The 14,257-nt window shown below is 38.8% G+C and overlaps 1 protein-coding gene across 1 annotated transcript in view; it reads right to left on the reverse strand.

The window, feature by feature from the left end:
• Nucleotides 1-893: 893 nt before the first annotated feature.
• Nucleotides 894-14,257, reverse strand: part of LOC138008241 (dymeclin-like) — a 31,645-nt gene continuing 18,281 nt past the window's right edge. The window contains exons 7-16 of the mRNA XM_068855506.1: nt 14,146-14,257; nt 11,882-11,969; nt 11,157-11,259; nt 9,889-10,014; nt 9,041-9,154; nt 7,889-7,983; nt 7,194-7,299; nt 6,433-6,615; nt 4,809-4,925; nt 894-2,488 (exon numbers count right to left, since the gene is read on the reverse strand). The exon at nt 14,146-14,257 is cut by the window's right edge and continues 62 nt beyond it. Coding sequence (XP_068711607.1) covers nt 2,330-2,488; nt 4,809-4,925; nt 6,433-6,615; nt 7,194-7,299; nt 7,889-7,983; nt 9,041-9,154; nt 9,889-10,014; nt 11,157-11,259; nt 11,882-11,969; nt 14,146-14,257 — 1,203 coding nt within the window. The 3' untranslated portion in view covers nt 894-2,329. The remainder of the gene's footprint in view (nt 2,489-4,808; nt 4,926-6,432; nt 6,616-7,193; nt 7,300-7,888; nt 7,984-9,040; nt 9,155-9,888; nt 10,015-11,156; nt 11,260-11,881; nt 11,970-14,145) is intronic.

A 14,257-nucleotide genomic window follows, 5' to 3' on the forward strand; every position in this document is an offset into this window, starting at 1 on the left:
CGCAAACGTACCCTCGAAACGATTTGCCAAGATGGCGGCCACAAGTAGCAAACTTTAGTAGGTAAAAATTGATATCAAGTTCATGAAACGGTTGCCATTGATTGGTTTGCAAGCGAGCGAAGAGAGCGAGCAGCAACACAATCAGTTTATAAGACATCTATGCAAAATCTCAATGTTTCTGCGGCTTTGTTGGTTTTTTTATTACTGAATGCACCACGGTTTCAAACGAAATCCACTGCACTAACTTCTTAGCCATGTAACATCGCTATTTCTGGAACTTGTTCTGACTTGACTAGTTTACTTTATATCCCTCATATATCCTCATATATCTATTGAACAGGATTTTTATTTATATTTATTGTAGAATTTCATTTTATTTTATAAGCTGAACAATAGAATGCTGACCGTCAATTCAAGTGACTGTATGGACGACCCTTGTTGGTGAATTAAAATTATAGATCCAAGGCACAAATGATCGAGCTAAAGGTGTGTACGATATCTTGAACAGCGTTAAAGGCGAAGTATACTTTTCATTCTAGACAGTGAGCTATCCACTGGATAGAGTTATACAGCCTATAAACAAGTAGGCCCAGATATCTAAGCTCACCCTTCGCCTCAATTGCTCCCGTTTTCATGTTACCCTCTTCGTCAGTTCGCACATAACAACAACAATATCCGCAGCATTTCATTTCATGGGGGTTATGCTAGTTCCTAATTTTACCTCATCAGGAATCTTTCAATTCTTCCAGTCCTCTGGAGAGAGACGAATGCCGAAGGAGGTTAATTAATACCTCAATTTCTCGCGCTATCTTGGCTCACACAAAGCTGAGTTTTGTGTACCCTTACTCAAGACCGGAAGGCCGAGCGGTAAATATCCAAAACATTTTCACAAATGCAGTTCTTCTCTGTTCTGTTTTTAATGCGCAAAATATATCTAAAACCGTCAACTGAATTATGCAAGTGACTGTTCACTGTGATTTCACGGCGGTCATGTTGGAAGAGAAAAATAGTCTTCGGAAATTAAACTCTCACTCCAAATTACTTGTTTTAGTACACCAATGGGGTTGGGCCACGTCACCGATCACTTCATAAAAAATAAATAACACAGCAGCCGTAGTATACTAATTCTATTATCTTGGGTTATTTTATCACTATTACGATAAAATCCATATTTTTCCCGAGAAAAATTGATATATTTAATATACATTCTTCTTTGCTGTGACCCTTCCAAACCAAGAGTTGAACAGTTCAACACTTTGAGAGACCACCGCCACTGAATGTAGGATCCAAATTCAACGAACATCGCGACTGAGGGAGCACGGAAAAATTTGACAAATATTAGATTATAAAAAAAGATTCTTATTTAAGATGATTTTTGATATTCCCTTCAGTCAAAAATTGCAAAATACGATCTTAAATAAAGTGATTAATAACTCTTTAACTTGTAAGGGTCACGATACACTTTGTTCTCTTAACTCTAGAACTCTGTTAAAAAAGAGCTTTTCTGCAAAAGAGGCCTATTAACTTGTGCGTCCGCCATATTTGTTCCTCCAGCGAAAACACAATGTCACGGGCTCAAACAGTATTGCGAACCTTTTAAAAAATCTTAAAACTAGCTTTCTCAAACGTTTGACCCTCCCCCAAATCATTAATCTGGCGGCTACGCAGCGACTTTCCTGTCTGTTATTTTACTTAAAATAATTATTGTAGTACAAATCTTGCCGCTTCCGATTTATGTAGACTTAGGAATAATTGTATTTGGCTTTGCGTTTCTTAATGGTCTTAGGTCATTGCTAATTAATCAGAGCACAATAATTTAACTGCATACTATTAAAGCTAACTTTAAAATGATTAAACAAAAAGCGTTTCCTTCGAATTAAACCCTAAAATCCAAGTGCGTATGACGCCCCAAACGTCTTTGCACTGAAGAAAAAAATACTGAACTGAATAAATCATCAAATGTAATCCTATGACCAAAAGAAGAAGTCTTCTTTCTTTGGTCAGTCATCGCTTTAACAAGTTAGAAAAGGAGCTCAAGATCCTTGAGCCGCGAGAACTCCATGGGTTTTGACAACGTTTTTCCCCTAACTGAACAGAAACAATTCATTTGTAGCGAAAAAGGTGTAATTAAATTGTTTTTCAGAGTCTGTTAGTATATTCCATAAACGCTCTGGCTTTGTCGTTGGAAGACGACGAAAGTGTCTATCGCATCAAAAACCAGTTTGAATTCTGATTTTTCTGCTTCCCTCTCTTCAGTTTCTTTGTCGCAACAACAAACGACTTTGCCGTTACGGCATGACACGAGACGTTTCGAAGGCTCCAGAGCCGGCTAAGATTTAGTCTCCTTCGTCTCAGGATGGAAGAGTTGAATGTGATCTGGATTCCAGTACAATGTAGATGATTTGTAAACGAGCGACCAAACATACGGAATAAAAAATTCTTCAGGCTGCTCTTCTTCCACGTATTTGAATTTAAGTTCAGGAAATTTCTGGAAACAAAACGCAAAAAAGGAACACGATCACAACAGAACCTTCAAGACAGAAGTAAATGTTATCACCCAACGTCCCAAGCCGGAAGTATCCGGCTACCCCCAAATTTGCGCCAAAGACAAAGCCGCCTGGTATGTTAAGGTTTGGTTTATCACGGCTAATAGCATTATTCTACTTTCTCCTTTTGTTTACGGTGAAGACATTCCAAGATTAATAAATAAAACAACACTGCATACGCAAGTTACTCTGTGGCGATAACGAAATCAGTCAAATATGATATGTAATACAAAATACTCGTTAGCGTCGTTGACTGAGCAGTATAATCACTACTTTGAATAACATGAAAACCAAAACACTTAATCTCTCGGAGATTAACCAAATCTTCTTTTATTGAAACGCAATGAAATTGATAATATAATTTTTTCCTTGTGTGCACAGTCATGGACAATAAATAATTGAGCACCCTCAGCTTATGAAAATTAAACAGAAGTAAATGTGCTGATCAAGCTTCCTCTTCACCGGCATTTACCCACTCTTTTAGTGATTTTAATTTGCAACTTGTAAGTATCACAAAACACTTCTCAAATTTTTTACTTGGCTGCGAAATCGAAAGAATGAGGAAGTGACTATTTACAAGGGGTGTTTGATGACCACCAACGTCACTGATTCGGTCAGTTCTAGAAGTGCTTGACTTGAAAAACCTGACCTGGGGAATCGAAGCCGAAGGAGTCAGGCCCTATATCGCGCTGTTTCCTTTCCTTAGATCTGGTTTAGGAGTTTCAAAGCGACAGCTACACGGGTCAGAAGAAACTCCAAACCAGACGCAGTGAGTTACCGAATATCAAACCTGGAACGTTCTCCTTCGAAAGCCGAGCAATGTGTGACCAGGCTTCTCCTTATCAGGCAGTAAACGAAAAATTTACCGTTTGTAAGAGCACTTATTACCGCCTGCAAACGCTCAGAAGTCGCTTATCCTTTGCAGAACGTCCAACATTAACCAATTCCTTCACCGGTTTGAAAAGGTGCCATACCTGTTGCGCTGAAAACTAGGGAGAACCCTGTGTGTCTGAACAGAAGCTCATGAACCTTGAAGCGTTTAACTCTGGTTCAGAGTTAGGGTTTTTTGGAGTTTAAAAAAAAATTCCTTATTTGGATGTAACGCCGGTAGCTCGTGCATTTTCCCGCGAGTACATCTTCGATCTTATTTTTGTCCATATTTGGGCATAAAATTGGCGCCCTAAAATCCCCAGCTTTGTTCCAAGAAAAAGAATTGCAAGTTACACACTTCAAGGTCATGTGCTTCTGGTCTAAATCACAGCAATAAGGGGCTGTGTCACGCAATTAAGTCAAATTCAGCGACTGGGAAGTAGAAACCAAATCAAGCGAAACGTCAGCAAAAAACAACTACTTGAAGGAAGGTTTGCATGAATAAAACAGCAAATTCTCTACCTTCTCAAATCATTGCTTTTAATTTCTCTTGGGACATGAAGATGTAACAAGAGAAATGCCTAAAAACAATTCCTGTGCTTTTTTTTTGGGGGGGGGGGAGGGGGGGAAGGGAAGAGGTGTATTATGAGATTTGCGCAAAGAGAGAATACAAAAGGAGAGAGGGATGGGCAAAACTGAAGAAGATTAAAATGAATTGTGATAGGCAATTTTATAAATTGTTCAGTCTAACAGCTTTTCAGAGTTGATCACTCTGTTGCTTGTAGCTTGAATTATGTATGCTGCACAGACATTTTTTCCACTATATACACTTTATTTTTTCTATAAGAACTTTTTTTTATAAGAACGTTTAGGCTGAGACGAACCAAAATTTTAAGAACGTATCAAGAACATTCCTCAGACTGAGAGTCGATCTAGAACATTTGTATTCTAAATGAAAACATGAAATAAACTGAGGTACATACATGTAAATTAGCCCAAATACTTAGTGCATATTTTGTATAACATAATGCATGATACACATCACAATGAGCAGATCTTATTTGTAATCGTTCCAAAATAACTCCAACACCATCACATTAAGTCATCAGGTGAAACAAAGTCCGATGTTAATTTAAGAACATCTTAAAAACGTTTGCAGCCTTACATGGTAAAAATATATAAGAACGCTGAGCCTCAGCTCCAAAATTAGACGTTCTTATAAAAAAAAAGTAGTGTAAGCTTTGATTTTTGTAATTTCTGAGTTTACGTTAAGTTGCATTGCGGGTAGGAGCGGGTAAATTGTAAAACAACACAAAATGAAGTGCACTGTGGTGCCCCTGTGCAGACACAGCCCCTTCAAGCCAAAGCGGGTTCCTGTGCTAAGCAGCTCACCTTTAATCTGTCTCTTGGCCATTTAAGCGTTCCTTGTTTAATTACATCTAAAACCACGCTAACAGACAGTGTCTGATCAGGATGCTGCTCGAGGCGAGCACTGAAATACGACAAAACCTATAATAGCAAAAACAAATGCATTAGACACAGCTTGAAAACATTAGTTTATTCTTGCCAAGTTAAGTTAAGCGCCATTCAAAAACAGATCAATTTCGCCGCCGGTGAACACGCCGCGATTTTTCAAACCTCTTGCGGCTTGCTGAGCAAAGCCGCGACCGGAATCTGAAGCGCTTCATCAGGAACAATTTTTTCATTTTTTTCATTAAGTGTCTCATCTTCTAGCGCTGTAGAGCACTAATCGGGGACACTGTAAATTGAAATTAACAAGTTACCGCAAATCAAATCAAATTTTGGTTTTTGAGGAGAGGGGAAAACCGGAGTACCCGAAGAAAATCTCTCGGTGCAGAGTAGAGAGCCAACAAACTCAACCCACATATGACGCCGAGTCTGGGAAGCGAACCCGGGCCACATTGGTGCTCTCACCACTGCACCATCCATGCGTTACGTCAACGCCGCCATGTTGGTGGACGAAAACAAAAAGTCTGTCATTATTGCTCCTTTTGTTCGTCCACCAGCAATTGGACATTGCAGCATTGTTATCTGTGTCTCTTGAGATTCGTTGCAAACCAACCTATACCCGACCACTATTGTACTCTTGTAGCGGCCTCCTTTGGAAAAGATGACAATACATGCTATTCAAATGCAAATAATTGGACAGGTATTCTAGAATCTAGCCTTGCTATGTCACTGGCGGCAACTGACACTGGTTGTTTTCTGTAAAATCACCCGCGGCCCAGTTTGCACAGCTTGCGCATGCGCGTGAGGTTTTTTCCCCCGGGAACTAAAGCCGCAAGAGAATGGTGACCAGTCAAATTCACTAGCACCTTTACTTGTCGAAATATTTCATAGCTCAAGTATTTCTCTAGGGAACTTAAGCACAGACGGCGGAATCGCTAACGAAAACGTAATTTAAACATCAAAGTAGGCATAGAAAATTAAGACTGGATGCTGATGTCTAGACACCAGTCATTTGAGTCCCCCCTCGGGCGTGAGCGAGGGAATGCGGGAACGTTCACTTAATGCTCACTTTCTTTTGGTCCCTCGATAAACGGAGACTACATCAGGACTCACAGTCCCCGCATCCAGTAACGGGGGAATAAGTGGGAAGTCTCTCCATGGTCACCGGTTTTCATTTTTGCACTAAATGGTAAATTTGCCGGACAGTGATACACATGATGATTGACACTGCATCTGTGAGACCTCTACAAAGCATATTACCTATGTAATACTCATGGATCATAAGTGTTTTCCTCAGGGCCTAATAATGGTCAATAGCAGTATCTTACTGGAGGGCGGGGGGTAAGGGTGGGTTTCATTACACTGTCATCAAAATGTTAAATTTAGCAATTTCACGTCGCTGCTTTGCAGAGAAAGGAAAGCGACGTACTTTAAGCCTATGCTTCAAGTGCAGAAATTTTCCCCTTAAACTTATCGTTTTTATAAAGGCGTTAACAATACAAGACCGTTGCCGTAGACAACACAGGGTGTTATTTTCACGACTTACTGTGTCGATATTTTGTATAATATCGTGAAATGTTGGATGTGTTCTGAACTGAGCGAACAGTTCTCGTCTGTGTAACAGCGTATACACAAGGTTGGGGTTATGATGCAAAGTGTTGGTAACGCAAGAATTGATTATCTCCAGCACCATTCGAATCACTTCTTCCAGGATCGCCAAATCTGCAAGCTGAAATGTCAAAGTAACACTTCTATGTAGCAATAAGCTAAAACCGGGTTTGGGGAAAAACAACACTACACACACTGTTCAAGCAAAAGGAATCCTTTTAGAAGCTCTTCCAACAGTAAAGGCATTCAGAGTAAAAAAGTTTCCTGCAAAACCATTTTTACAATTTGTCAGGGTGACAACCAGTATAAGGCTCAATTGTATAACCAAAATTGTAACAAGACTGCTCCTTTAATCCCATATTCTTTGCACTGCATAGATGTCTATAAAACGACAACCCCGTCGATGGCAAACCTGTTGCCTCCCAGCAAAACTACTTAAGACAAGAGGTCATTCTTATTTTTTTTTCCACAGATTGCAACTGAATGTTTCAAATGTTTTCTAAATTGGCGTCGTTTTGAAATACTGTATATCAGTTTGAAGTGCGGTGTTCTTTTGGGAGCGGAAAAAAGGTCATAAACGTATTAGGAAATGAGCTTGTGAACTGGCTCAAATTATCCGCGTATCCGTAAGCTTGTTTGAAGTTTTTCTTGGTGGTGTGAGGGCACCTAACGTTATTTACTCGGGAATGCAAAACTTACATAGTCATTATGGTGTGCTTCCTCATCACTGGTTGACGCGTTGCTCTCAGTTTGTTTAATATGCTCCATCACTTTAGCGTGTTTCTTGGAAAGAAGAGCATACAAACTGAAAAAAAAACAACAACAACTTTAAGAACCAGTAAAGGTAAGAAAATTATTTGGTGTCGGCATCTCGTTTAAATTTTGGCAAGCAGTAAATAAAGAGCTTCATGCAAGACTGTTGTCGTTTGTGTGTGGTATGCACTTGCAACGCTAATCTGAAATGGTAGGCACGAAGCGATGCAGTTGATGGACTGAACTATGCCTACAACCTGGAAGCACACCAACACCAACGGAAACCCTGCCCCCCTCCCCCCAATTTCACCTATCCCAACATTGTGTGACTAATAATTCTATGATATCCCAGTGTCAATCACAAAATGTTGTGAGCCAAGGCCTATGGTTCATTCGTCCTTAATGGAGAAGACCAGAAAGTCTTGTTATTTGCGGATGCAATTACAAAGGCAGCAGTTTCTCCTCAGTCATTCCAAGACACTGAGTGTTGGTCCATGCGGGATTCCCGTTCCACACGGTTGACAGATGTTCAATAAACTGAGGCCAACCAGTTGGTTGCGGGTGAAAAGAGACCATACACATTGACAAAATATTAAAAAAAAACACGAAAAAGAAGTTAAAATCCACCTAGTTGCAGATACCTTACAATTCTCTGTGTGACGTAGGGATGGAGAGCGTGGAATTGGGAAGACATGTTAGCTAAAGTCGCCAGGCAGTTCGTGTGAAGGTATTTATCCTGAAATGGAAGTTAGGTAAGCAACATCAGTAAAATGTACTTGAGCTCGAATATTTTTCGAGTTCCTAATATAAATCTCCCAATCCAAAGCAAACATATGTCAACATTTTTTTTGTATTTTTTTTGTTTATCAAGTAAAGTAAAGTTATTTCACAAAATACAGAGACTAAAACAGTAACAGGGAAAAAAAAGGGTGTGACAAGTCCAAAACAGGATCATTTAGAGGCTCTTTGTTTAATATTTAGAAGCTCAACACGCTTAGGTAATCCGGTTGCCAGGTTTACTATTGTGTACCTATTTCTTCCTCTTAGCGTCGAGAAAAGATCGCTTTCCATTGGAGTCAGCAATAACTGTCTCAATACAATAAGTGAACGCCACTTTGGAGAGGTAAATATTCAAGGATGAAACACAGTCTCTATTACAACAGGAATAAAAATGCTGTTTCGCCAAAATTATTAAGTGGTTGAGCAGTAAAAAATCAGTCAACATTGATTTTCTGTGCCCTGCAAGCCACGTAAACTTGGTAGAACTAGCAGTAATTTGGATCCACCACCATGATGTAAGAGGCACAGGTCTATTCTCGATCTTGCGTGACAAGCTGCTTTGCACTCCTATTTTTGAAAGACACTTTGCATTGTAAAGCAGTTTGTGACTTAACATCGTGGAGAGACTCATGCCTCTCACATCACGGAAACAATCGGATTTTCTCCGAGTATCCCCGCCTTATCGGGAAAAAAAAACACCATTCTTCACTTCAGGGTGTTCGCTTCTTTACAAGGCAGTCCATTGCTAAACATTAGAGGGTTATGAGACTGGCGCAACGGTTTCAGGTGCTTATCCGAGAAGAATAGCGAATCTGAGCATTTGAAGATGTAATTACAAAAGCAGCACTTTCTCCTCACTTAATTTACGACACTGAGTGTTGGTGTGGACTTTGAATGAAGGACCACCTGAACGGGTGGACCGATGCTCAATCAACTGAGCCCAGCGGTCGGCAAGTAAAGGCAATGATTGGTTGATTAACTGGACATCACAAGGAAAAGGAATGTGGACTGACCCTCATTTTAGTCATGTTATATTGAATTGTTCTCAGTACAACCAACACCAGAAGTCCACCCAGAGTGATGTTTGTAATAACTCGCTCCGTGTACCATGGGATAGAGGGTATATTCTGTTAAAGAGAAGACAAAAAATATATGCGACAAGGCATTCACAAGATAATTTAAGCCCCTATCATTCCTTCAAACAAAATTCCCTATAAAGTGTAGTATAGTGTGAGCAATGGGCCTATCCTATTCCTGAAATGACAACACAAACTGCTTTGCGTTCAAAACACATTGTGACGTCATCTCAGGGAAAGATCCATGCCTCTCCGCAGCTCGGCCGAGGGACAAACGACTTATAATATGTTCAACTTCACACAACTCAAGTGGCCTTTGATCATAAGTGAAGTAACATAAGTAACATAAAATACATGTTTTATGGTGCTGAAAATTGACTTTCGCAGGATTAACAAAATGAAAATAGGGGCACTATAACAATCTTTTGTTCAAAGGTCCACTATAATAACACGAGTTCTCAGATGTATGAGTAGGGTAAGTCAAATATTGGTTTGAATTATGCAAAGGGCGTATAATTATAGTTGTGTGTTGTTGTATGAGGTGAACACCTTCCATAAAGTAGACACCTAAAGTTGATCCCAGAGGAGTGTCCTTTTAAGAGAGATTTGCGTAGCAAACAGGACCATGGCTAGCAAAAAACCATTCAATTCTCGTACATGTAGCTTTAATGCAGGTTGGCAATAAGCAAGCTTGAAGCAATTGCCATTTGGCCCAGTCTTGAAAAGAGACGTAATCACAAGAAAAGTAATAATAATTATTATTGTGCATTAATTTTAACTCCTACCAATTCATGGACAGATTTATTGAAGTTATCATCCTGGCTCAGTATCAGCAGAATAATAAGAGACATGTAAATATGATGCGCGTTATGATCATCTGCATTGTACAGTAGTTTTAAAATTGGCATCACCTGTAATAAGAGTGAGAGAGAGAGAGGAAAGAAGGAGAGACTTGAGCTTACTCGACCATAAAAGAAACTAACAATTTCTGCAAATGCAATACACCTACATGTATATCAGGCACATTTCCCAGTAAGTTGATGTTTCTGGATTTTTCAACGGTCCAGTTTTCAATCCTTTTTATAGTTAAAGTAGTTTACATAAATGGAAAAAATGCTGCCGAGGGGAAGGGAGATGTTCAATTATGCTTGCGGTAATTTAACGACGGTTCGTGCGTGGAACTGAAGGGAGATTTTAATAGGTCTTGAGCAGGGACGGTATAAAACGTGGACCCCCAACTGGACCTCCTTCTGGACCCTATTTCAGAGAAGAAAGAAACAATAGATGGTTTTCACAGTGACTAAAGGGAGTTGAAGATGACCGAGAATTAAATCTCTTTTCACGTTTCCAGTTCCGTGACGTCTTTCGTTTCGAAAATACAGCATTTTGAATTTCCGATTGCCACCTTGGGTGACACCATGATACAAGGCTATTTGGTTGGGAAAAAAATACTATCCCTTGGAATCTCAGCAGTTTGAGCCTTTCAAGTACATTATGAGATGTGTTCATACACACGTATTTTATGTCATGAGCGAAAAGTAAGCGCTTTTCATCACAAAGTGAATTCGAGGTGTTTAAATTTTTGATTACCGGACGCCATATCGCGAGGGGTCAACTTGGCATCTTCATACAAATCTCTATGAAGTTTCGTAAAACGCTTGGACAAATAACTCAAGCGATGTACGGCAGAGACCTGAGAATTGGAGAGGTGGTTAAAAGATTTGTTTCCTACAACGTTCCAAGTTATTGGCCTTTTTCACTGAACGATTTCGAATTCATTTTTATTTTTTTGTTGCCTGACAGTGAAACAGTCTGCTGTTTGAAATGAGAAACAAGAGCAGGCTCTAATGATCATACCGCGCAACTCAGTTCCTCCATTCGCGCATAACCACAATTCCTTGCGCCTTTGACCACAATCCCTTGCGTTTCGAATAAAAATGTGTTCTTCTCCCGATTAGAGAGCTGCCTCGTTTGTTCGCTTCAGGCTCACTCACTGCGGCAGCAATTAATGCAATGCCAGTGTAATCATTCTGAAAACCAAACACTACCTTACCAAGTTATCAATATCTGTTCTGGAAAGGATAAATGCTGCCACATTAGGATTCCGGTGCAGCAGTAAGTATAACAGAAGTGTTGTTTGGTCTTTATGGAAGTCTCTGAAAATGAAGTGAAGGCAAATATATGAATGCACAAGTATCCAAGTTTCAAAACCTTGAAATTCTGACAACTACCCGTGTTATCAGAGATTATAGCATTTTAACGGAAAAACGGCTGAACAGTTGGAAAATGAATCAGTTGGTGCAGAGAGCCTTAACCTGTTACACTGAGACTGGTACAAGTCGAGAAAATAGTTAATCCCAATGGATAATAGCCAATTAGTTGTGGTTAAAGACGTCTTAGGTTTGGGGCCTTCAGCTCGGGTTTCATGTCACCCTTAGGGATGCGGTTATATAGTAAAAGACTCCCCTCAGGGCAAAATAATAGGGTATAATTAACGTAATTAGGGATCTTCATGTATCAGCTACGTTCTGTTTTATGACTGGCCAAGCCACCTCAGGGAGCAGATAAACCGTACTTTTCATTTCAGAAACTGTCATGGGAAGTTCTTTTGTTCTTTTTATGTATCCATGGAAATAACCCTAGGGAAGTTTCGGTCCAGAGAAAGCGGTTACACACAAAAAGGTCCTTGCCCGTGGGCAAACAATATTTACCTATGGGTAAAAGGGCTAGTGTAACCACAACTATTGTCTGGGGAAGATAAATTGTATGCGGACTAACCGACAAATTGCAGTATAAAGCATGCCAATGTGTAGAGTAAATGGTGGGATGCCTTCCTGGTCTGAATCACACTCTTCAGCTGCACAGTCTAAAAAAAGTCCATTTTTTAACATCACTTTGTTCCCTCACCATAATATCATTACAGATGATTTTGTGCAATTTTGTAGCTTCCAGTAGAAACTAAAGCCTTCCTCATTGGTTACACGTACAAAATGTATTTCAAGGTTCTAGTTTAAACAAATATTACAGGATAAGTTTTTAACATCGACAAAAAAGTAGCATGAAGCTTATATACGCCTTTAAAGGACAACCTCCTCCAAAATTCACCCAATTTTCACTTATGTCCAGAAATGCAAATAATTTGATGCACTGAGCCCAATTTTGGCATCCAACACAAAGTGCCCACAAGTCAAAGCACTTGCCACCTATTTTTTACAACAAGATAAGGGTAGAGTTCAGCATTATTTTTAAGCAGGGTTTTCGACAGTTTTGTTAAGTAGCGGGCATATAAATTTCTGAAAGCACTGGACGTGACATTTTTTTGTGGGCGCCGAAGGTGCGAGCTACGTAGGGGGGTCTGGGAACCTACATACATACATGCATATTTTTATCAAAAAAGATACTACTCAGACAGTATAGCAAATACAAAGAAGGTGCAAAGATATACCAAAAAATCAATAGGTCTTTACGTTAAAAATTAAAATTCCCTGGTGGAAATCCCATTAAGATCTACAAAGAACTTTAAAAATCTTGTAACAATCCTTCAAGATGGGCATTAAGATTAAGATCTCAGTAAGATCTTGTTTAAGATATTTGATCTTTATAATAAGATCTTAACACATTAGTTACTATTTTGCTCATTACCGGTAATTAAAGAAAAAGAAAAAGTCCATTGTGCTGGCATTTTCAGACCTTGAAAAATCTTACCAGATCTTAGTAAAATGCTGCATAACTGTAAAAAGATCTTTTAAAGATTCTCACGAGAATCTTTGCTCAAGTTAATCTTACAAGATCTTGTAAGGTTCTTGTAAGAATCTTGTTTATGAGATAAGATCTTATTAAGAAATTACATAAGAATCTTGCCAACAGCATAACAAGATTTCCCCCTTTATAACATTTTTAAAATGTGCTAAAATAAGATGAGTAAAATTAATTACCCTGTGCTCTATACTCTAGAGTATTAAGAGATCCTGAAGTCCCAATAACTTATAAGTAAAACTCTTTTTGAAACTAATTCTAAAAAAAAACAAAGCAAAGTTCACCATCACCTTTTACACATAAGAGAAAGCAACAACTATTACGTGTAATTGGATAATTTCTGTTCTATTGGTATAGCAGACCACTTAAGTATTAATTGTCACATGTACCCACATGTAGTCAAGCTACAATCATGAGTATCTTATACAGTAGCTCAAATGTAGTAAAACTTTCACACTAGTCATTCAAAGGTCATGCATGTACAATGTAAGTTAAGCTCCAAAAAAGACTTCATGGAATATTTTTCAAGAATATGCCAGACTTGCCATTCATAAGTGCATCATACTGTACATCTTTAACACATTGACTCCTGAGAGCGAGACATAAATAGAGGATATTACATGGCCGCGCGGGGATACGAATTTTATCTTCGAGTGCTGCAAGTATCTCTCACGAGTGAGCGAATCTCACTTGTGAGAGATACTTTCAGCACGAGAAGATAAAATTCGTATCCCCAAGCGGCCATGTAATGTTCTGTTTATTATATAGATATTGATGAAATGTCTAGATTTAAAACAACTTGTTTTATTCAGTTTCAAAATGATGAAAAAGTGGTCACCAACCGCTAAAACACGCATGTTGTGTAACATAAAAAAGATATGAAAGTTATGAAAAAGAAATCATGATAATGTCAAATTTTGCAATAAAAATGTTAATGTAGTAGAGAAGAATTATATTAAAGCACAAAAGTATTTTACAATGAAGAGAAAGCTCGCGTTTTATTGGCTAATCGTGTTGGTTACCATGACAACACCTATATCCTCACATGTGAAAGATAAAAATGATATGTTCACTGTGCGCGGTGAAGATACGATTTTTTAGTAAAAGGAGAAATCCTGGTATTTCATCAATATCTATATAATAACAGATTTTACTCTGTCTAACGGCAGATGATTTTACTTGTCAACTGGGGGGCCGAGTAGTCAATGGCTTAATTAATAAACATAATTTGTTTAAACTTGATAAGATAAGAATTACATTTGTACAACTGCCGATTGTGTACGTACCTTTGACTTTTCTATTGGCAAAGCAAAATAGTGCATGCCTGTAAGGGTTTAATTTCTTTTTATCCTGCGTACAATGGTTTACCAAAACAAGAAGCAGCAGCAAACTTTGAGT

Source organism: Montipora foliosa, chromosome 6 (assembly GCF_036669935.1).
Source record: "Montipora foliosa isolate CH-2021 chromosome 6, ASM3666993v2, whole genome shotgun sequence".
Lineage (NCBI taxonomy): Eukaryota > Metazoa > Cnidaria > Anthozoa > Scleractinia > Acroporidae > Montipora > Montipora foliosa.